The sequence below is a fragment of the Ambystoma mexicanum genome, chromosome 8 (assembly GCF_040938575.1).
Source record: "Ambystoma mexicanum isolate Mex_15411 chromosome 8, UKY_AmexF1_1, whole genome shotgun sequence".
NCBI lineage: Eukaryota > Metazoa > Chordata > Amphibia > Caudata > Ambystomatidae > Ambystoma > Ambystoma mexicanum.
Window position 1 is genome coordinate 513,312,484 of NC_090929.1, and position 22,851 is coordinate 513,335,334.

A 22,851-nucleotide genomic window follows, 5' to 3' on the forward strand; every position below is an offset into this window, starting at 1 on the left:
ACCCAAATTGGTAGCAGTCTTTACCACCCAGCTTTACCTGGTAGATGTGGCTGAGCAGCCACATTTCTCTCAAGAAGAGTTAGACAGTATATAGAGTATACTAGGTACCATAGTAAGATAGGTACCAAAATACAGTAGCACAAGCAAACACTGACCAGAGCTTGGGTATAAAAGTATATAATTATTTATTTAAAAACGCACTTTGTAATATACACTAACACTAATATGGCAAGCAAGTTCAAACACAGCCACTATTAATATATATATACATCCCTGATTACTTATTGAACAAGTCTTAGTTAAAACACCACTTATTTTCAGACAGAGGTGAGCGTTTAACCTAAGATGGCACTCCAATAAGTTAATTAAAAAGGGAGGGAAAAAGGCAGATTTAGGAAAATACACAATACCAACACTTTAAGAGAACCAGAGCATGTCAGAAAAGGCAGAGTCTACTGAGGAGCAAGAAAGTCTTAGGCCAGGCCCACTCTTGGAGAGAGCAAGGCAGAATGTGTCCAAGATCACACAGTTGAATAGTACTTTAAAGAGTCTTTGCAGATAGTTCAAAAAGGGTTGGATCAAGTCAGGAAAAGTTAGTTTGCAGGTCCCAAGTCACCCTAGGATATAAAGTCAAGGATTTACGGGACACCTTGAACAGTCTGTTGCAAGGGAGACCAGGCGGGAAACAGTACCTGAAATGGTGAGAAAGCTCCAGCGGGGGCAGTTGCACATCGCAGCGGGTGCAAGTTGGTGCTTCGTCCAGGGGAAGAGGAGATCTCGACGTGGAGGAAAGCTGGAGGTCGTTGCACTGCCAGGGAAGAAACCAGCGGCAGAGTTTCCCAGTTAAAAAGGTACTAACCTTTTATTCGCAGTAGTGGTGAAGCGTGACTATCCGGCCGCCGGGGTGCTTGGCACGGGCGATTCGACCACAGGACGATCCAGGAAGGTGAAAAAGAGGGCGAACTGGTTATCCCCACCAGTTCAGAGGAAGAAGACTCTCCAGGATGAAGATCTTCTCTGTCGTTGGGAAGTGGTGAGACGGTTCAGCAGGGTCCACCGGTGGTGTTGTCGTTGCAGGTCGGCTCAGCTTCTCCCTCTTCGGATTCTTTGGTCCTGTGGCGACTTCTGAAGTTCCAGTCCCCAAAGCTCTGCTTTTATGCAGAAAACCCCCATTCATCAGTCCTAGCTGTCACTCAAACATGCTAAGTGGTGAGCCGGGCAGGGTCACCACTGGGCCAATTACACAAGAGTGCGACTTGAGTTGCCGAGAACACTCAGTCCAGTGTCCCTAACCCCCTCCCACACATCCTGTAGACCCAGACAGAGTGGCAACACTTTTGGAGGCTTCTGTGCAGAAACCCGCCAAAAAGTGCAACAAAGGGCTCGACTTGGGTTGAAGTTAGAGGCGAACACAAACGCCATTTTAAAACCGATTCCTGGTAAAAAGACCCAACCGGGGAATAAATATTAAATAAATAACCCGGTGGTATCTTTAACATTGCACCAAAAAGGGTGCGTTTAAAATGAATGGGAAAATCCCATAGGAAATATTCCAGTGGAATATTTCGCGTGGTAACCACTCCCACCAGCCAGAAACTCGACGAGGGGGGACTGCACAGTGCCCCCTCAAAAAACAGACCGAGGGGCAATCTAATTACCCCTACCAGTACTTCCACAATATGATGGTTTGTACTGGTTCTGTTCACAAATTAACACTAGTAAAGTCAATGGTGACTTTACATGCCCTGGAAGACAGTAGTCAGTCCCAGGGTATGGAGTCTATGTTTGGGGGTCACTATGACACCCCTGTGTTACTGCACTGAGGGTGTTGTGTAACACACTTACCAAAAATACATGAGACCCTATGGAGTAAAAGACCCCATAGCCCATAAAACACATTACAAAGTCAAAGGATATCTCAAATCATGTCTAAGAGTTGGAGAAAAAGAGTCTCACTTTTAGCAGGAGAAATAAATAAACCCCAAAAATCCAGCAAAGCTGCTGGGGGACTCACTAGGTTTGAGAAACTAGCCTTAACAGAGAATTCTCCCTAACACTCGCCCCCCCCCAGACTAAGGGACAGGAGGATTTAATCCACTCCTGGATGAATCTCATACCTCTACTCGATGACATACATCCTAGAGAGACCATCAGCATTTTGGCGGCGACACCCTGACCTGTGCTCAATGGTGAAATCAAACCCTTGAAGGCAGATTGACCATCTTAGTAGTTTTGGGTTTTCCCCTTTCATTTGCATCAACCATCTCAAGGGTTGGTGGTCAGTCTGAATGACAAAAGTAGAACTATACACGTATGGCCTAAACTTCTTCAGTGCCCACACAATAGCAAAACATTGTCTTTCAATTGTTGCCCACATTGTCTCAGGATCCTTCAGCTTTCTGCAGATGAAGCAAATGAGGTGCTCCCTACCTTTCTCATCGTGTTGGCTAAGGACTGCACCTATACCTACATTAGAAGCATCTGTCTGCACTTTGAGTTCAACACTATTTCTTTCAATGTTGACATCCCTACACATCGGTTAGCTTTAGTTGTGAGGGCTGTTAGGCAGAAACCTGTGCAGTTCCCTTTGGGACCACTGCAAAAGGCTTAGGACTACAGGTGTTGGCAGTAAATCCAAATTGGTAGCAGTCTGTGCCACCCAGCTTTACCTAGTAGATGTGGCTGAGCAGCCAGATTTCTCTCAAGAAGAGTTAGACAGTATATAGAGTATACAAGATAGGTACCAAAATACAGTAGCACAAGCAAACACTGACCAGAGCTTGGGTATAAAAGTATATAATTATTTATTTAAAAATCACACTTTGTAATATACGCTAACACTAATATGGCAAGCAAGTTCAAACACAGTCACTATTAATATATATACACATCCCTGATTACTTATTGAACAAGTCTTAGTTAAAACACCACTTATTTTCAGACAGAGGTGAGCGCTTAACCTAAGATGGTTTGGCGATAGTCAGGAGCTCTCAATACTGGTGCTTGGCAAAGAGCTTTCTTGAGGTTTTCAAAGGCCTGATTGCACTCCTCATTCCATTTGACCTTCTTAGGGAATTTCGGAGAGGAGATTACATTCAGTGGAGAAGCTATGGTCCCATAGTTCTCTATGAAATTCCTGTAATACCCAGTGAGGCCTAGGAAGGCTCTGACCTGGGTTTGAGTAGTAGGTGTTGTCCAATTTTGCACAGCTTCAATCTTACTGAGCAAAGGCCTTATTTCTCCACCTCCTACCTGATGCCCAAGGTAGACCACCTTACTCTGACCAATCTGGCATTTACTTGCCTTTATGGTCAGAATTGCCTGTCCAGGAGCCTGCAAAACATGTCCTAGGTGGTTAACATGCTCTTCCCAGGATTGGCTGAATACTGCAATGTCATCAAGTATGCCATGCAGAAGTCCTCCATCCGAGCCAGAACCTTATTTACCATCCTTTGGAATGTTACAGGTGCATTTTTCAGTCCAAAAGGCATAACTTAAATTGGTATAAGCCTACTGGGGTAGAAAATGCAGTTTTCTCCTTGGCATGGTCTGTCAGGGCTATTTGCCAATAGCCTGACGTAAGGTCAAATGTGCTGAGGAACTTGGCTGAACCAAGTCTATCCACCAACTCATCTGTCCTTGGCAAAGGGTGGGCATCAGTCTTGGTGACTGTAATCCACACAGAATCTCAATTCTTTGGATCCTGCCTTTGGTACTAACACAACTGGGCTAGACCATGGACCAGTAGAGGGCTCTATTACCCCGAGATCAAGCATCTTCTTGACCTCCCCTTTGATGTGGGTCCTTACATTCTCCAACATTCTATATCCTCTGCTTTTATTTATTTATTTAATTTATTTTTTTACATTTGTAGAGCGCACTGCAGCCCATAGACTTCGAGGCGCTGTTACAGGAAGGTGTATGCAAGCAAGATTATGTAAACATAGAAAACATAGTTACTTAGTTACAGAGATAGAAAGCAGAGGGTGGTAACATATGACATTCGTGTGTCTGAAGCGATCATGGCAGGAGGGTTTAGTCAAACAGCCTGGTTTTTAAGGCTTTGCGGAAGGCTAGGTGAGAGTCAATCCCCCTGAGGTGCGTAGGTAGGACGTTCCAGTGTGAAGCTGCTTTTTCACTTGCAGACAGTCACCAGTGAGTATATCATGCTGGCCCCAAAGGGGTCAGGCCTGGTGAAAGTGAGAACAGGGAGGCAAACTGATTTAACATAGATTTGCACTCCTCTTGTTGCTCAGGTGTCAGATTTGAAAAGAGATTTACTCCTTCAATCTTTTCATCCAAGGGTAAGCCTCTGAGGAGATCAGGGAGAGCTTCACTCTCTTCTTCCTCTTCTGTTGAAGCTAGAAGCAAGGCTCCTACTTCAGGCCTGGAGACATACGCCTTTAGTCGGTTGGTGTGGAAGACTCTGGGAGCCTCCTTGGGATTGCCCAAGTCCACCAGATAGTTCATCTCTCCAAGTTTACCCACAACCTTGAAGGGTCCCATCCACTTATCTTGTAAGGCCCTCTGCCTTGTTGGGGTCATAACTAGAACTAGCTGGTCTTGAGTGAACTCAACCATGTTAGCCTTTTGATCATGCCAATGCTTGACCAAAGCTTGCCCAGCTTTCAGGTTATCACTAGCTTCTGCCATCATGTGTGACATTCTCCTCTGGAGACCTATCACATAGTCAGTCACTCCGACTGGCTTGGGGGAAGGAGCACTCTCCAACCCCTCCTTAATCAGGGCCAATGGACCTCTGACTGGATGGCCATACAGAAGTTCAAAGGGAGAATAACCTACTCCCTCCTGAGGGACTTCTCTATAAGCAAAGAGAAGGCATGGCAATAGAAGGTCCCACTTTCTCTCAAGGGGATCTTCTAAAGCACCTATCATGCTCTTCATGGTTCTGTTGAACCTTTCTATCAACCCGTTTGTCCGAGGGTGGTAGGCGGTAGAGAACTTGTAATTAACTCCACAGGTTTTCCACATGGCATTCATGTAGTGGGACATAGAACTTGACCCCCTGTCAGAGATTACTTACTTAGGAAACCCAACCCTGGTAAAAATACCAAGGAGGGCCTTAGCCACAGCCTGAGCTGTAACAGTCCTCATAGGAATTGCCTCATGGTATCTAGTAGCATGGTCTTCTACAACAAGGATAAACCTGTTGCCTGAGGAGGTTGGAGGATCAAGGGGACCAACAATGTCAATCCCTACCCTCTCAAATGGGACTCCCACAACGGGGAGAGGCACTAAAGGTGCCACATTCTTGGAACCAACCTTACCAGAAGTTTGGCAGGTGTGGCAGCTCTTGCAAAACCTATCTACCTCAGCCCCCATCTTTGGCCAATAAAAGTAGAGTGAGAGCCTTTCCTTGGTCTTCTTGAAACTCAAGTGACCAGCCAAAGGAATCTCATGGGCCAGCTGCAAGAACTGTTGTCTGTTTTCTTGAGGTACTACAAGCCGCTTGTAGTCTCCAGGTGCAGACTCAGTCGGTTCACTGTAGAAGAGGCCATCTTCCCAGTGCAACCTATACGTCCCAGGCTCTTGCCCATCAGCCTGAGAATCTGCCTGTTGGCGAAGACCTTCCAGAGTTGGACATTCCCTCTGTCCCTTACTGAAGTCTGCCATGTTGGGTACACCTTCTGCCAGTAAAGACTGCAGCTCAGGATGGTCAACAGGATCCAGATCTCCAATGAGTTCTTGGCCTTCCACTAGCTCCTCTTCAGAGTCTCGCTCAACCATACAGGGTTGTACCTCCCTCTCAGCCTCAGCTGGAGGTGGAGTTACAGGTGTAACTTTGGACAACCTCGGGGAAGTCCTTGTTGGAAGCACTGGAGTGCTTGCTGCTGGCTGTTTCCTAGAAGTCTTGGGTTTCCCCTTTGCTTCTTGTTGTTCAGAGATAGCAAGTTGTTGTTAAGACGGATTTCTGAACTCTGTCCTGGAGGGGCAGAGGTTCAGAAGGCCAACCTAGTTTCTTGGAACAGCGTAACCTCTGGACAAGCCAGACCAATCAGGGTAGCGATCGCGGCGGTCAAGACTAGGTCTCAAGAGGGGTGAGGGTGACTGAAAGCCCGCAATGAGCCCACAAAGCAAGGACACTCACAAATTACTCCAAACAGGTGTTATATTAAAAATATATACACATGTATTACAAGGCCTTTGTAACATTGACCGTAGTGAGAAATCACAATAAAACTCCAGTAAACCAACACATACCAAACCAATACAATATATATACAAATACAAACGAGTCTAACGAGTTAGACGCACAAAATGTGTAGACCACCTAGATGCGGAGGAAAACAGGCAGTGCAAATAATAATTAGACCCAGTCCGCCTTCAGAGGCACCTAACTAAAAGGAAGTCCAAGCCCTACGAAGAGTGGAGCCTTGTGCTCAAAAGTACCTGCACACGCTGGTGCCAACGGGCAAAAAGGGGCGTCTCTTCGAGGGAATCAGGCAGTTTAGTTCGGTGAACAAATGAAGATAAACAGAGCTCCGCGACTCAAGCGCAGCCTCCACTGTGGGCAGAAGCAGAGCGCAAGTACGGAAAGGCATGCTGTTAGACACAGCGGGGAAAAGCTATGGGCTCCTGCAGCAGGGCGACCAGTTCCTAGCGATGCTACTCACCGGTCCCCGATGCAAGCAGGCCCAGGCTTCTCCGCGTCAGTTTCAGTGCTGGCAGGTTCGGATAGGAGCAGGGGACGTCTCGTCGTCGTGTAGATTCCACAGCAGCAGAAGTTGAGTTGAGGGAGTCCCAAACACAGTGAACCTGCACAGTGTGTTACCACAGCAGGGCAACGGAGCGGCCGTGTGTATTCTAGCCAAATGTACACTCCTCACTTCAGACCTGGGAATGCCAAGTGTACGAATCGTGTGAGAGTGACAAGGACTCGTAATACAACACAACCTGATGGCGGTTACAGAGCAAGACTCCTGGGTAGGCTGGTCAGTCTGCTGGATGGCCCAGAGACACTTACGAAGGCTTACGTGCAGGAGATGGTGAAGATGCCGAGAATAGTTGTTCCCACTATTCCAAGGGTCGAAGTACCAGTACAGGCCTTCTCGTTCGATCCGAGGTAGAAAGGGTTTCACAAAGCAACAGCAGTGCAGAGGAGCAGTCCTTCAGCGGGTCACCAGCGATTCCTCGGTCCAGCCTCGTGGTTGCAGGATACTTGGCTCCTGTATTCCTTTGTTCGTGAGAAATCAGAAGATCGACCTGGTAGTGGCGTTTCCAGCCCCCTCTTATCCACGGTTCCCTTCGTGCCAAAACCGAGGGGACCCAATGGGAGATCCGCTCATAAAACACTCACACCATATGTGGACCTCATCACGGACCACGGGGGTCCCAGGCATTCACACCACCCTAGACTCTCTGGCGCCCAGGATGTGTATTGGGACCGGACATCCAGCCCCCATCCTGGAGGCACACACAGGCCTGTAGAAGCCCGCGAAAGCATCTGTGTTTCGCGGGAAAGTACATCCCCATACAAGGAAGGCCCCGGGTCGGCTCGACCTGGGGGAGGTGAAGGGGGCAAGACGGTCAGCGGGCAGGACAAAGAGCCTCGTGGTCTGGCCATTTTGGGAGCCAGGCCACCATTTTGGGCTAAGCGCGAGAAACGCGCTTAAAACGCCAAAAGGAGCTCAAAAACACAAGAATCGATCGCTGCCACCAATCCCGTCCGTGATTCACTTGCACCATTCATTTACAATCCAAAGAAAGTATCTAGGGCCTGTAGGAGACTAGAGACCCAAGAGAGCAGTAACTTAGCTTACAGTGCCCTCTTGTGCAATGTTGCACGAGAGCTGCAACATGATAAAGAAACTACGGAAAACAACGTTTCCCGGTACTGACTGTCTTAAGGGCATGTCAGTTTCCCCATAAGAATGGAGCGAAAGCCCAGCGGAGTGCGGCAGAAGGCTGCACTCCTCTGGCAAAGTCTAGATCATGGTGAAAACCACAGCAAAAAGTTTAGGGGTTGCCACATGGAAGGAAAATTACCCACAATTAAGAAATCTTTCCTAACAGTTATAACTCCAGTGGAGTAGGAGTGATAGCCTTCTTCATCATCTCCTTGGGAGTACCTCTCATGGTTCTCTGCCTTGCAGGTCTGTTGAGCTCCTGTAACCTTTTACTAGGAGGTCTGCGGGTATGTGACACTACTCCAAGAGTCGTCAGGTCATTTCCCAACAGAACCCTTCCTGGTACCTAATTTTGTATGCTGACAGGTATCTTCACAGTCATGTCATTACAGTGGATGAGAACTGGTAACTGGGGAAGCATCTGCACAGGCCCTCCAGCTACCTTGGTGAGGCGTTTGGGTGCCTTAGCAACAACCTCGGCCTGAAACAATGATTTATTCACCACAGTTATGCTGGCCCCAGTGTCCCTAATTGCAGGAGTTTCCTGACCATTCACCTGGACACTGCCCTTATAATACTCTTTAGTATTATCCAGGATAGAATTATATACATCTAAATTCTGTTGTTCCCACAACCCCAGAGACACTAAAGAAACACTAGCTGAGACTCCAATGGGTTCATCAGCTAGTAACAGAAAACTTCCACTGGCCATCTGTACTTCCTCCTCTGGAGCGAAGGCTAAGGAGACAGTGTGGACCCCTGAAGGTTTACCCTTGTTTCTGGGATCCCCTTTTACATGGTCAGACGAGCTACAAACATAGCATTTTCCAAATGCTTTCTGGAATGGTGGCTTGCTCTGACCTCCTTCTGGTTTGGCAACAGAAGGTACACTAGCCTGATTCGGTTTCCCTTGTGGCTTACCCTTAGTGTTTTGTTTTGGGCCCTCTTTGGGATTGGAATTATTAGAATTCTCTTTGGAGTCCTTTTTAGGCTGTTTCCCCTCATCCTTTTTCCGAGTTAGCCCAGAGTCCTTGTGAGTAGCCCTGTTGGCAACCCACAAGTCAGCAGCCTTAGCTAGTTTTCTGGAATCTAATTCCTTTGAATCAGCTAAGTGCTGTCTGAGCTCAGGAGAGCAGGCATCATAAATTGAATCCAACATCACAAGATTCTTCATTCCCTCATAAGTGTTCACCTTGTAACCCTTAATCCATCCCTCTAAGTTCTTCAAACTTTCACTCACCCTGGTAGCCCAAGGGGTACCATCATGCTTTTTGAGGGACCTAAACCTCTTAAGGTACTGGGAAGGGGTCTTCCCAAATCTAACTATCAAAGCTATCTTAACACATTCATAATCCTTCTTATCCTCCTCCCCCAACTCCATTACCACATCAGTTGCAACAGGGGGGAGCCTAGAGAACAACCAGGAAAGTAACTCATTTCCTGTGATGTTCTGGAGCCCATGATTATATTCAAACAAACTCAGCCAATCCAACACATCCAACTTAGGCACATACATACCCAAAAGCTCTTTAGGCATCCGGGGTCTTTTGGGACTGGAACTCCTAGAGGATCCGGAGAGAGAAGCATTTTCAACAGACAATTTCTTCATCTCTAACTCATGCTTAAGCTCCATTTCCCTGAGCCTTAGTTCTTGATTCAGTTCTTGGTGTCTTTGTTCTGCTTGAGTATTAAGTTTCTTAAACTCCAATTCAAGTTTCATTTTCTTTAGTTCCAGATATTGAGGACTAAGTGTGGGACTTGGCAAAGGTCCAGTAGGTACAGCTGGCAGAGCAGGTAGAGGCCTAGGAGGGACAACTACATCATCCTCACCCTCCTCTTCTGGTTCTGACTCCAGATTATCAATACTGGGATCAATATCAATATCATTACTGTTATCTACATTTGCTGGAGTGGTAGGTTCCTCTGAACCACCATCCAGACTTTGGTTTGCTTATAACCTTTCTATTAGCTCCATTGTTTGCCTTTAGTCAGGAGATTCTTATGCTTACAGAGAACGCTTAAACAATCAGCAGTTTTTGTAGCAAGGGACTCTTGACTATAACTTTCCATAGTTGACAGGTTAGAAAATAAACGTTTTAGTGCTAAGCGTTGTGGTTAGTTGCACTAAAGTATCTATAAGCACACTAAAATGTATACTCAATACAAATCCCACCGCTGTACACCAGTGTTAGGCAGAAACCTGTGCAGTTCCCTTAGGGACCACTGCAAAAGGCTTAGGTCTACAGGTGTTGGCAGTCAACCCAATTGGTAGCAGTCTGTACCACCCAGATTTACCTGGTAGCTGTAGCTGAGCAGCCAGACTTCTCTCAAGAAGAGTTAGACAGTATATAGAGTATACAAGATAGGTACCAAAATACAGTAGCACAAGCAAACACTGACCAGAGCTTGGGTATAAACGTAGCTAATTATTTATTTAAAAACACACTTTGTAATATACACTAACACTAATATGGCAAGCAAGTTCAAACACCGTCACTATTAATATATATACATCCCTGATTACTTATTGAACAAGTTTAGTTAAAACACCACTTCTTTTCAGACAGAGGTGAGTGGTTAACCTAAGATGGCACTCCAATAAGTTAATTAAAAAGGGAGGGGAAAAGGCAGAATTAGGAAAATACACAATACCAACCCTTTAAGAGAAACAGAGCATGTCAGAAAAGGCAGAGTCTAATGAGGAGCAAGAAAGTCATAGGCCAGGCCCACTTTTGGAGAGAGCAAGGCGGAATGTGTCCAAGATCACACAGTTGAATAGTACTTTAAAGAGTCTTTGCAGATAGTTCAAAAAGGGTTGGATCAAGTCAGGAAAAGTTAGTTTGCAGGTCCCAAGTCACCCTAGGATATAAAGTCAAGGATTTACGGGACACCTTGAACAGTCTGTTGCAAGGGAGACCAGGCGGGAAACAGTACCTGAAATGGTGAGAAAGCTCCAGCGGGGGCAGTTGTACATGGCAGCGGGTGCAAGTTGGTGCTTCGTCCAGGGGAAGAGGAGATCTCGACGTGGAGGAAAGCTGGAGGTCGTTGCACTGCCAGGGAAGAAACCAGCCGCAGAGTTTCCCAGTTAAAAAGGTACTAACCTTTTATTCGCAGTAGTGGTGAAGCGTGACTATCCGGCCGCCGGGGTGCTTGGCACGGGCGATTCGACCACGGGACGATCCAGGAAGGCGAAAAAGAGGGCGAACTGGTTATCCCCACCAGTTCAGAGGAAGAAGACTCTCCAGGATGAAGATCTTCTCTGTCGTTGGGAAGTGGTGAGACGGTTCAGCAGGGTCCACCGGTGGTGTTGTCGTTGCAGGTCGGCTCAGCTTCTCCCTCTTCGGATTCTTTGGTCCTGTGGCGTCTTCTGAAGTTCCAGTCCCCAAAGCTCTGCTTTTATGCAGAAAACCCCCATTCATCAGTCCTAGCTGTCACTCAAACATGCTAAGTGGTGAGCCGGGCAGGGTCACCACTGGGCCAATTACACAAGAGTGCGACTTGAGTTGCCAAGACAACTCAGTCCAGTGTCCCTAACCCCCCTCCCACACATCCTGTAGACCCAGACAGAGTGGCAACACTTTTGGAGGCTTCTGTGCAGAAACCCGCCAAAAAGTGCAACAAAGGGCTCGACTTGGGTTGAAGTTAGAGGCGAACACAAACGCCATTTTAAAACCGAGTCCTGGCAAAAAGACCCAACCGGGGAATAAATATTAAATAAATAACCCAGCGGTATCTTTAACATTGCACCAAAAAAGTGGTGCGTATAAAATGAATGGGAAAATCCCATAGGAAATATTCTGGTGGAATATTTCACGTGGTAACCACTGCCACCAGCCAGAAACTCGACGAGGGGGGACTGCACAGTGCCCCCTCGAAAAACAGACCCAGGGGCAATCTAATTACCCCACCAGTACTTCCACAATATGATCGTTTGTACTGGTTCTGTTCATAATTTAAAACTAGTAAAGTCAATGGTGACTTTACATGCCCTGGGAGACATAAGTCAGTCCCAGGGTATGGAGTCTATGTTTGGGGGTCACTACGACACCCCTGTGTTACTGCACTGAGGGTGCTGTGTAACACACTTACCAAAAATACATGAGACCCTATGGAGTAAAAGATCGCATAGCCCATAAAACACATTACAAAGTCAAAGGATATCTCAAATCATGTCTAAGAGTGGGAGAAAAAGAGTCTCACTCTTAGCAGGAGAAAAAAATAAACCCCAAAAATCCAGCAAAGCTGCTGGGGGACTCACTAGGTTTGGGAAATTAGCCTTAACAGAGAATTCTCCCTAACAAGGGCAAGTATGGGTTTTGGACTCAGACCGACTTTTAAGTTAAACTAATTGACTCAGACTTTCCTTGGTTTCATCCAGGTAGGGAAATCCTGCTTAACATAGGGCAAATTAGGCATTCTACTATCCTGACATTTGATTTAATAAAGTACTTTACTTTGAACTTTAAGTCTGTTGTCTGTGTCTTGCTTCATGATGGCTTCACAATACTTAAGTGGGAATACAATAGTGTATATATCTCACAACGGTACTCCCACTGTAACCCAAAGCCTTCCTACTGCGTGGGCAACACTGTAGATTCTAAAACCAAAGGTAGATATCTCAATGTATGTCCAATGTCAGCTACTTCCAAGACCACCAGGGATCTAGAGAGTCTTGAACAAATAACAGACCCTCAGTTCACTAACTATACATACACCAATTTAATAAAAATCAATATGAAGAGATAATACACCTCAAATGCGCACGCAAAAATATAAAAGTACATATATTAAACCTTACAAACACCAATCTTCGTGATGAAAAAACCATAAAACCATGAAATCAATGTCACAACATAACATATACTGTTCTTTAGAGTAATTTCTTTAACTTCGTGAATACACTTGTAGTAATAGCCCAACTTGTACAAGTTTCTGTCCTTTCCCCTTCGATGCCAGACATTCATCAGGGGCATAAGTATAACATATAGAGAATTCTTTATTCTTTCGGCCTGGTATCGTGGAGGGATTCTCTATTAGGGATACAAAAAGGGACACACATGTCTGTAATTAGACATTTTTCTTAAACTTTGTCCTGTAATCAGGCTTCTTATATTGAACCCTTTCCCCACAGGTTCCATAGTACATCTATAAGTAGCGTGCCTTGGCCGGGCTATTAAATCTCCTTGTTAATGTCGACCAACAACTATGTATGGTGTACATATGCTGACCTCTCTCGTTCCAGGGTTACAGTCCACTATCCTCTTGTTTCCCCTGTAAAAGAAACAACAACAACCTTACTAAGGCTGTGTTCACTTTCATACTATTCTTCCCATATCCTCGGGTCTTACCTATTACCACACTGTCATGTCCTGATCTCCTGGTGTTATGTTGGGTCAAGAATTGCTTTCTTTACTGATGTCGGTTCACGGGCAACCTGTAATACATAATGGGAGCCCTAATACTCAATTTCTCCTATTAAGTGGCCCTATGCCACTGAAAATTAGCGGAGATAATAATAATTGTACTCGCATCCAAGGAGCCAATAGCGGTTGCCAGGCAAAGGATCGACAGTCAAAGGGTCGACAGGTCAAAGGATCGACACCAAAGGGTCGACAGGACAAAGGATCGAATTATTATTTTTTTTCCACATATTTTTTTTGGGGGTGGGGGGCGGGGTCCCTCCAACCCCCTTTTTTTGCTAAAAACACTTTTTTCCCTAAACGAAAACCTAAAAAAAATATATAATAAAAAAAAAAAATAGATCCTTTTACCTGTCGACCCTTTTGATTCGATCCTTTGACTAGACACCGCCGATAGCATGTTTCCCGATGGGAAGCTCACTTTGGCTCAGTTTTGTTACAGCGGGATCCAGGTTCCCAAGATGAAATTCTGCAAAGAACACACATTACACTGGTCAATATATCAAAGTCAAAAAACCATGCTCTGATCTAATGTCCCATAGCAACATCCTTATCTTCCTTAGATGAAGTAAGATTCCGCCAAAATCGAGCACATCCCAGTGAAACGCTAGGTTCTTTTCACTCAAGGAACGTGACTGTGTCATCACGGTACGTGAAGACGTCACTGTGTCCGATGCCACGATGACATCATTGTGCTGTGATTCCACCCATTTGACATGGTTAAGGGTACACAACGTGTCCCCTGCTCAGAGCCCACATCTGTAATGAATGTCCCCCAGTGGGCATGGATGGTATGACACTTCTTAAAGCATCCACCACAGAAAAAAGCGAAACGCATGTCCCTATTTAAGTTTCGGAGTTATACTGTACAGCGGCCAAGTACACTCAACAGCGCTTATTCTCATTTCGGAAGCATGTCTCTTCTTGAATTCCTACAAATAGGGAAGCCCTTGCTCTTCAAAAAGCTAGATCACCCTTCCTCGTGATGTACCTTCCTTGTATTCACGCACAATAACCTTTTTCAGGATTGGATAGTGCTCCATATCCCATCTGTTCTGTCATGTTAATAATAGACCTCTTGACATTATTTAACTACTAAATCATCTCCTCAGTCAAGGCTGCTATATTGAATATAGTTCCTAGGCACCATAGCTCACCATGATAGCAACCCCACACAATGTTTTTGTAGATTTAGAACCACATAACCAGAATGATTACCACCAGCAGTTGTGCTTTAGGTCACATTGTGGCATTGGATATTCTCATTTAAGCCCCTAATGATATGATATGGCATTTATAACGCACCTATACACAAGTGTTTCGAGGCACGACGAGGCAAGGGAGGGGCAACAGGGGGAAGACAGACAACGATCTTACTAGGCTAGGTGTCATTCAGATCGCACAAGTGCATGGGAAGGTGGAAAGGGAAAAGTATGTGGGGGATGGAGGGGGAAAGTGCAGTACATGCGATAGTAGAATAATAAGATAATAAAACGGCCGGATGGTGGCAAGTGCAAGGTAAGAGCAGACATAAGTGCTGGTAGGGGGCCTGTAGGGATATAGAATAACAGTCCCCAGGTTCAGGGGTTGCCAGGGAGGCAGTGCAGGTGTGCAATTTGCGGGCCTGTGCCTGATATCAGAAAGGGTGGCCAGGTAATCAGTGCAGTTTCAGGCAGGAATTCAACAGGGGAGAGGGGGAGAGAAGGCGATGCTTCAGGAACCGAAGATGGTTCTCCTCAAGTTTCAGGGAGGCTGGAAGGCTATTCCAGAGGGAGGCCCCTGCCGAAGAGAGAGATCTGCCACCAACTTGTTGCTTGGAGAAGTGACTGAACCTGAGGGAGTTGGAGGAGGATGAGCGAAGAGCTCGAGAAGGAAGATATTTGGGAAGAGAGTTGAAGGTATTGTGGCCCAAGGCCCCAGAAGGCCTTGTGGACAATGCAGAGGGTTTTGAACTTAATCCTCACAGCCACTGGGAGCCAGTGCAGAGATTTCAGTCCTGGAGAGATACGATCCCTGGGCTTGAGGCCAAGGACAAGTCTCGCAGTCCAGTTTTGGATAAGTTGAAGAGGGCGGAGTGTAGAGGCAGGAAGATTTAGATAGAGGCTGTTACAATAGTCCAGCCTAGAGAGAACCAGGGCTCAGGAGATGGTGAGCTTCTGAGGGAAGGAGAGGAAAGGAAAAATACCTCTGAGGAGATGTAGCTAGTAGTGTGACCTCTTAGAGAGTCTGAGATGTGAGGAGAGAAGGAGAGTGTGGATTCGAAGATGACCCTGAGGTTTTTAGCCTTGCAGGTGGGAGCAGGAAGAGGGCCAAGAGAGGCCGGCCAGAGAGCTGCAGGAAGGAGGGAGTGGGTATGCCAATGAGTAAAATCTCAGTCTTACTGGTATTAAGGCAGAGGTCATTGGTGGCACACCACTCCTGGATATCAGACAGACAGAGATGAGGGAAGGCGAGGAGAAGGCCGAGGGTAGCCTGAAAATGAGCTAGGTATCATCCACATAGCACTGAAAATTGGGGAAGAGAGCGGCGATGCGGTGGGCGAGGAGTGCCAGGTATTGGTTGAACAGCCAGGGAGAGAGGTTCGATCCCTGGGGGACACCACAGGTAGAGAAAAAGATATCGAAGAGGAAGGACCCAAGATGGACCTGGGATGGTCGGTCAGAGAGGAAAGAGCTCAGCCACGCCAGAGCCTGACCAGTGATACCCAGGTCCTCACGGAGACGGTTGAGCAGGATGGCATGGTTGACAGTATCAAAGGCAGAAGAGAGATCAAGCAAGATGAGTACACATGGGATGTTGGAGTCAAGGTTGGAGAGCAGGTCTTCACAGATGTTCAGGAGAGTAGTTTCCGTGCTTCTGGCAGCCCTGAAGCCAGACTGATGGTCATGAAGACAACCAAAAGACTCAGTGTGGAGATTGAGCTGGGAGATGGCCAGTTTCTCCAGGAGCTTGCCCAGGAAGGGAGTGATGGCAATTGGGCGATAGTTGGCCGGGCACGAGGGGTCGGTAAAGAGTTTCTTAAGAAGAGGGTACACAAGGGAGTGCTTCAGGGGGGATGGGAAGATTCCAGTGGCGAAGAAGTGATTGCAGAAATCAGCCAGGGCAGGAGCCAGGGAGTTGATGTGGTCCTTGATAGTTTTGGAGGAACAGGGGTGAACCTGTTTCGACATGACTTTCATAGATCGGACTTGTCTAGAAACCTCATCAGCAGAGAAAAGGGGAAAGGCAGAGAAGAAGGGGGGGGGGGGTCTGCAGAAGGGACAGATACTTATTGTCAAAAATATGAGTTTTTGCTCTTGATTGAGCAGTTTCTTATTGACAAGATCTTTAGAATTACCTGTAACTTTCTTTTGAATAACCCACTCAAAATCTGTGGGGCTGTGGCCCTTCTCTGTGAAGTGTTTTACCAATGGAGCCAATTCAATATTGTTCCTCACACATCCTTTGTGTTCAATCATTCTGTTTTTTCATTTGCAGTTTGTTTTTCCAATGTAGATAAGTGCACATGGACATGTAATCATGTATACTACATTTTCCGTATTGCAGTTGGTGTGTTCTTTGAGTACCCAGTCCCTACAGAGAAATTTTGTGTGGATGCCACCTGCGCTGCAACTCATATAATTCCTCGTCAAATGCAACTGCTACGTTCCTACATACACCTGTGTTATTTTTTATGAACGTTGCAGTTGCATTTGGCAAGGAATCGTATGAGCTGTAGCGCAGGTGGCGTCAACACAAATTGTAGCACCTAGTACCCGATGCCCTCTCACAAGGGAGTGTTAGGTAAGAAAGTTATTATGAAATGCATAAGCTGCCTATCTACCTACAGTGGAGTTCATTTCATTTACAGTATCTGTTAGTATGCAGATTGCAGATCCTGGATTCTTCCCAATCTTTTAAGACTGGATTTGGCAGGAATAAGGCCAGTTACGAGTTTCGTTTTCTAGTGGCATCATTTTTCACCCTATATAGGTGTACATCACATAAGTGCGAATAATGGGGATAGACACTGTCATGGTTTTCGATTGACAACCTATTTTAAACATCACTGTTGGTTCACCAGTATACCAAAGATTTATTTTGTACACCCATGTGCATGTTGTCACAGTGGTCGGTGGTTAAATTGACAGGTATTGAGAGTGGAAATGTACCTTGAATTTTATATGTGTAATTACCATCAGGTTTTTTGTTAATAATTTATCAGCTTATTTGGATTTTATTTTTCATAGTGTGAATTGCTCTTGAAGAAGGGGATTTTTCCCCGAAATGCGTCAAGCACGAATTTCACTCTCTGGCCTCCTCAAGAATGAAAATTGAATAAATATGTTTTGAATATTATAACATTTGATTTGTGTATTAGATATACTATGATTTACTTATGTATAATACCAGTTAACATTTTTACTGTTTTCAGTACTTAGGTGTGCAGGGGACGGGAGGGTCCTTAGATTGGACTCTTACCTTTCATTGTTTTTCCAATGGAGCCCAGCCTTCATCTGAGCTCCCCAGGGATTTTGCTCACTTGTTATGTGGAAATTGACACGTCCTGCAGTTTGTCAGTACTGGGAAACGATGTTCCCCTTAGCCTTTGAGTATGTTGCTATTTTTTGGTAACTTTTTTACAGGGCACAATGTACCTTCCAGTACTGTGCGCTGGGGACCCTTTTTGTTTTGTGGCCCTAGACACCATCAAAAGATGTTTTGGTGATTGTACGAGTGTGCCTGGGACGAACAGCTGGCAGCAGTTACTTTTCATAATGTTCTACTTCTTTTTACTGAGTTAAACCACGGTTACTGTGTTTGGCTCAAGACTGTGGGCCTCATTCTGAGTTTGGAGGTAATCAGGGCGCTATTACCGGTACCGAGTCCGCCCTTGTTCGATGGGGACTTAGCGGTCTATTCCGACCTTTGCGGGACCCGTAAGTCCCCATTGAAAAAGCCATTCCCCATTCCCATTTGAGCCCACATAGGGCTCAATGGGAAGGCGCTAATAACCGTACCGCAAATTGCAGTACCGTTATTAGCTCTAAAGTCCCTTAACGGGTCCCATCCTTAACGCCTGGTAAAACCAGGCGTTAAGGAAAGGACCCGCTAAGGGAACTCAGAATAGGGCGCAAAGGGATTACCGGCACCGGTGTCCTTACCGGTGCCTGGTATCCCTTTGCGCCAAACTCGGAATGAGGCCCTGTGACTGTCTTTTGTTCTGTCCGATGGCCATTTTGTCCTTTGCCTTCACCCAGGTTGAGTAACCCGGGTTTTCCTTATTTGGGCCTGCAGCCTCCCACGAAAACCAATCTCTTTCGCAGGCACGTGCCCAGGAAGAGGGCTGGGACTATCTAGTCCCAATCCACACTATTGGTGCCAGGATGTCCGGAGTGGCTGAATGACAGACCACCATGGGCCGGGATTAGTCCATGCCTGGGATGCCTGCAGGAGAGCAGATCCTCTATTGGAAGTCCTTGATTTAGGTGCAAAGCTAAACTTGGATAAGAGAAGGGGCTCTGCAGACTTTCCAGGTCAATCACCTGTGTTCTCACCGAACTACAGAAGGAGCCAGGTCTCCTACACGAAGAAACAGACTTGTGAAACCGCCGGAGACGCTTTGGAAGGTTTTGGCACCCTTTGCCCTCTGCTGTTGCGTCACACCCATGCTTTTTTCTTTGATCAAGAAGGCCTGCCAAGGCACTTCGCCCCTTTGGAGTAGTGAGAACAACTACTCTTGGCGTCCCCTGCTTGCCCACCAAACAAGCCCCTTCGGAAGTGTTCCTGGGCCATGCAGCGAACTGTCCAGCTCTACCTCAGGGTGATCCGCAGCACTACCGCCATTTTGAGTGCAGACCTGAGACTTGGGACATTGTTTGCTTGTGGTCCTGTGCATTCTCCCGCCAAATTTAACACGGGCTGCCTCCTCTGGGTCCTAAATAAGGAGAATGCGTAACACTGCCCGCATTCACAATTCCTGGTCACTACCTGGTGGTGTTGCTCGCTATAGTTCCCCTTCTGTTCTGCTCTCCTGTGCCTTGAAGCCAGCTGCACTAGAATTTTCTTCATACCTCCCCCGGACGCTGAGAAAAGGCAATGGTCCCATCATGGACAATCGTCCTCCACTGCAGCCGCTGAGAGCCAGAGCGCCGCAAAACTGCAGGACTCGAACCTAATAGCGACTTCGACTAAACTGGCGAAGTTTGGTCCGGACTGTGCCTAGAGTTGGTGAGTACTTGCATCACTTACCGCTGGCCCTCGACCACAGCCGATCCTTTTTACGCACGAGTTTCCCATAAAGGTACTCAAACTTGGCTGGGTAAGCCTGCGCTCCCTAGCTATTTGAACACTTCTTTGCTGCCAAGGGCAGGCCCACTCGAATAGTGGGAAACAATTCTTCATCACCTCAAGCACCTTTCTGACTTGCTATAGCCCCTACAAGAAGACCCGCTTTTTGTTCATCTGCACGATTGTGCGCTTTTACGCACAACTGTAATGTTGAACATAAGGCTCTCCACTTCTTAGGGTTGGAGTAGAAAGTTAGGGAACAGCAAATTAGCTAGTGGAGAAGCTGAAGCCAAACCAATTGCCTGGCATTCAGTGTGCTGCAGGGGGCTTGTGTCTCCCCGACCTTATATATTTTTATGACACTATTCTTCGATCTCCTAGCTGAAAAGGACATCCTCTTTACAAACTATGCAGATGACACGCAGGGTGTCATCCCACTAACCGGTACCCATAGCATGGATGAGAATAGTATTAACAAGGTATATGACATCATCCACACCTGGATGGTTTAAAACAATCTGGCTCTCAATAATGATACAACTGAGCTTATGTTGGTATGCACTGTAAATAAATTGACAAAACTGGATCCTATGTTCAATAGCTTTACCATAGCCAATCATAATCTAGAAGTGCAGCAAAAGGTGAAAACAATGGGTATTATATTAGACCAGCACCTTAATATGAAATCATACTTGAGCAGCCTTGTCTCTGCAGCAAGCTATTACATAAAACTTCTGGCAGACCTCTGCCCATTTATCACACAAAGGAACGCTGAGGTGTTAGCAAGAGCGATGTAGGCTCAAAAATTGATTATTGCTGCAGCCTCCTTACCGGCATACCTCAATCAGAGATCCACCGGCTTCAGGTGATTCAAAATGGAGCCTTTAACAGAAAGACCATGTAGCTGAGGCAAGGCGGAGCCTACACTGGTTGCCTGTGAAGGCAAGAGTACAAATCAGAACCTTGCTGATCACCCCTAAATGTACCCTAGGACTGATGCCAGCATAGCTGATGGAATGCAAACAGAACTCGAGGCATCTTAGATCCAATAATATAGCTCAATCAAAAACATGCCGCTGTAAGTCCAGCAGAGCGCTCAAGGAATCCTCAAGCATTGCTCCCCCAAGTGCGTGGAATAGGCTCCCTTTAGAATTAAGAGAAACAAAATCTACTAACAGCTTTAAGAAAATATTAAAAACTCTTCTTTTCTGCAAATTTTCCAGAATGCCTATCTTGCATGACCTGCCTTAGGAATATCTGTGTACAGCATTTTAGTTGTTCTGGTTTCTGTTTTATGTGGCACTCTTAAGCTTACGGGTATATGGATGTGCAATATAAATGTGAAAAGTAAAGTAACAAACTCTGAAGAATTACCTGATGCCATTTGTGTACTAACTTAACCCTCTCTTCACAGGTTGCGGTTATATTCTGTTAACTGAATTGCATAAGGAAATGTGTTGTATATATATATTGTATAGTGTAAGGATTTGTGTGGTAACTGTTTTCTCATTGCCTAAGTTACTTGTGTCTATTTGGTCCGACCGACAATAAATTTATAGATATTTTTCATATACACTTGTATGAGAGTAATTTGTGGTTTGTTGCTGTGTATGCTCATTGTGGGCTTCCTGTCACTCTCACCCTTCCTGAGACTTAGTATTGACCAGCTGCCAAGCTACCTAGATTGGTCTGGCTTGTCCTGAAGGTTCAGACATTTCAGAGCGCCAGCATTCACCGACGAAGATGCGATTCAGAAACCTCATACGGATCCAACACAAGTGAAGCCACCGTCACAAATTAAGAGTATGTACGAGGGATGGGAAATCCACCATGCACACATGTAATCAAGCACCCCGTAATGCAGGGTTGCTAGCGGCTAAACCGAAACTTGCAGTACCAACGTAACTTGGAAGATTACCAGACGGACTCGCGTATCAGTTACAACACCCTCCCGTAGAAAAACGGATAGGGTATTTGCCGCCATGGCACCCTGTATTCTAAAGGGAAACAGCATTCAAGCTTGCTGACTAATCACATGGAAAGTGAAGGATTCTGGTTTGATGCCCTTAGAAACTGAGACAGGTGATTGTACTCTCTTCAAACCCTAAGAGAGTGGTGGGAATCGGCGGATTCAAGAAAGAGAACCCCAGCAGAAGACCTGACGAGTAAAATTACAATTGACTGGGATACCCATTTGGGGAAGATGCCCAGAGTTGTTGAAAACACTGTCAACTGGGGATTTGAGGCCAGACTGAAAAAGCGTAACACTTCACCAACAGTTGTTGTGCCTTGTTTGAATAGTGTTCTGTTAATTGTTGTTTTATGAAGAGTGCATTTGTTTCATATTAACACACGCCCATGATGAATTTCCCACACTTCACACAAGGGAAAGAAACATGTTGGGCTATATGAACAAGAGTTTTTAGAGAATGAATATGTGGTTTTAGGAATTGAGGATGAACTGTAGTACGGTTGTTGCAGTACGAATGGGTTGCAAGAGAAATAGTGTTGATGAATGAGGTGTAAGGAGTAACAAACTACACAACACTGGACTTTGAGTGTGGGTCTATAACACAAATTCCTGCATTGTTGTTGTTGTGTTGTTGTGTAATGTCACTTTTTTTTTAATCAATGTAAGTGATTATATTGGAGGACAGGGTCAGAGTCTGTACTGTTCTTGGACCTTCTTTTTAATATACGTAGATTTACTATTAAAATATGTATTTTTTTAAATCCTTAGTTGTATTGGTTTTTGGGAATGTGAGGCACAACTCATAGTGGTGTACCTTTCCCTCGTTGTAGCAAAAGATACCACAGGCACTGTATGTGTACAAATTTAAGGTTTATTACCTTGGTGAAGGGATTGCCTGGTTATTGCCTCCTTCAGCCTCTATTAGTTGTTTTTTTTGTCCAGAAGGTTCCCCTATTTCACTAAACCAAGGGTGTTCTCCTAAACTTCTGCCCACCACGTCAGAGTTTAGAAATCCATCTTAACAAAGAGTATACCCTCAGATTAAGAGAATGTTTGGCGCTGTCTTGTCAACCCCGGAACCTGCCTGTGCAACAGAAATCGCACTAAAGGTTTGTGACAAACAGAGGCCCAGGTGGCTTTTTAAAACAGTAAAAGCATAAGCAACAGTGTCTTCTGAATTGAGATCATTTGCATACACCAGGCACAGGGTACTTTGTAACACCATAACTAAATTCAAACAGTTTAAAATTTGGGTCTGTTTTAGCAAATTGATCGGTCTGCTTGAAAAATGGTAAAAGAAGTGTCACTACTGAAATTCTAC

General features: G+C 45.7%; 1 protein-coding gene across 5 annotated transcripts in view; it reads right to left on the reverse strand.

Annotated features, from left to right (window-relative positions):
• Positions 1-22,851, reverse strand: part of MORN1 (MORN repeat containing 1) — a 2,351,913-nt gene that overhangs the window by 197,458 nt on the left and 2,131,604 nt on the right. Inside the window, exon 14 of one of the 5 annotated variants that reach the window (XM_069610185.1) lies at positions 13,640-13,757. The exons of the other annotated variants lie outside the window; for them this stretch is intronic. Within the exon in view, the coding sequence (XP_069466286.1) occupies positions 13,669-13,757 (89 nt within the window). The 3' untranslated portion in view covers positions 13,640-13,668. The remainder of the gene's footprint in view (positions 1-13,639; positions 13,758-22,851) is intronic. 5 annotated transcript variants of the gene reach the window in all.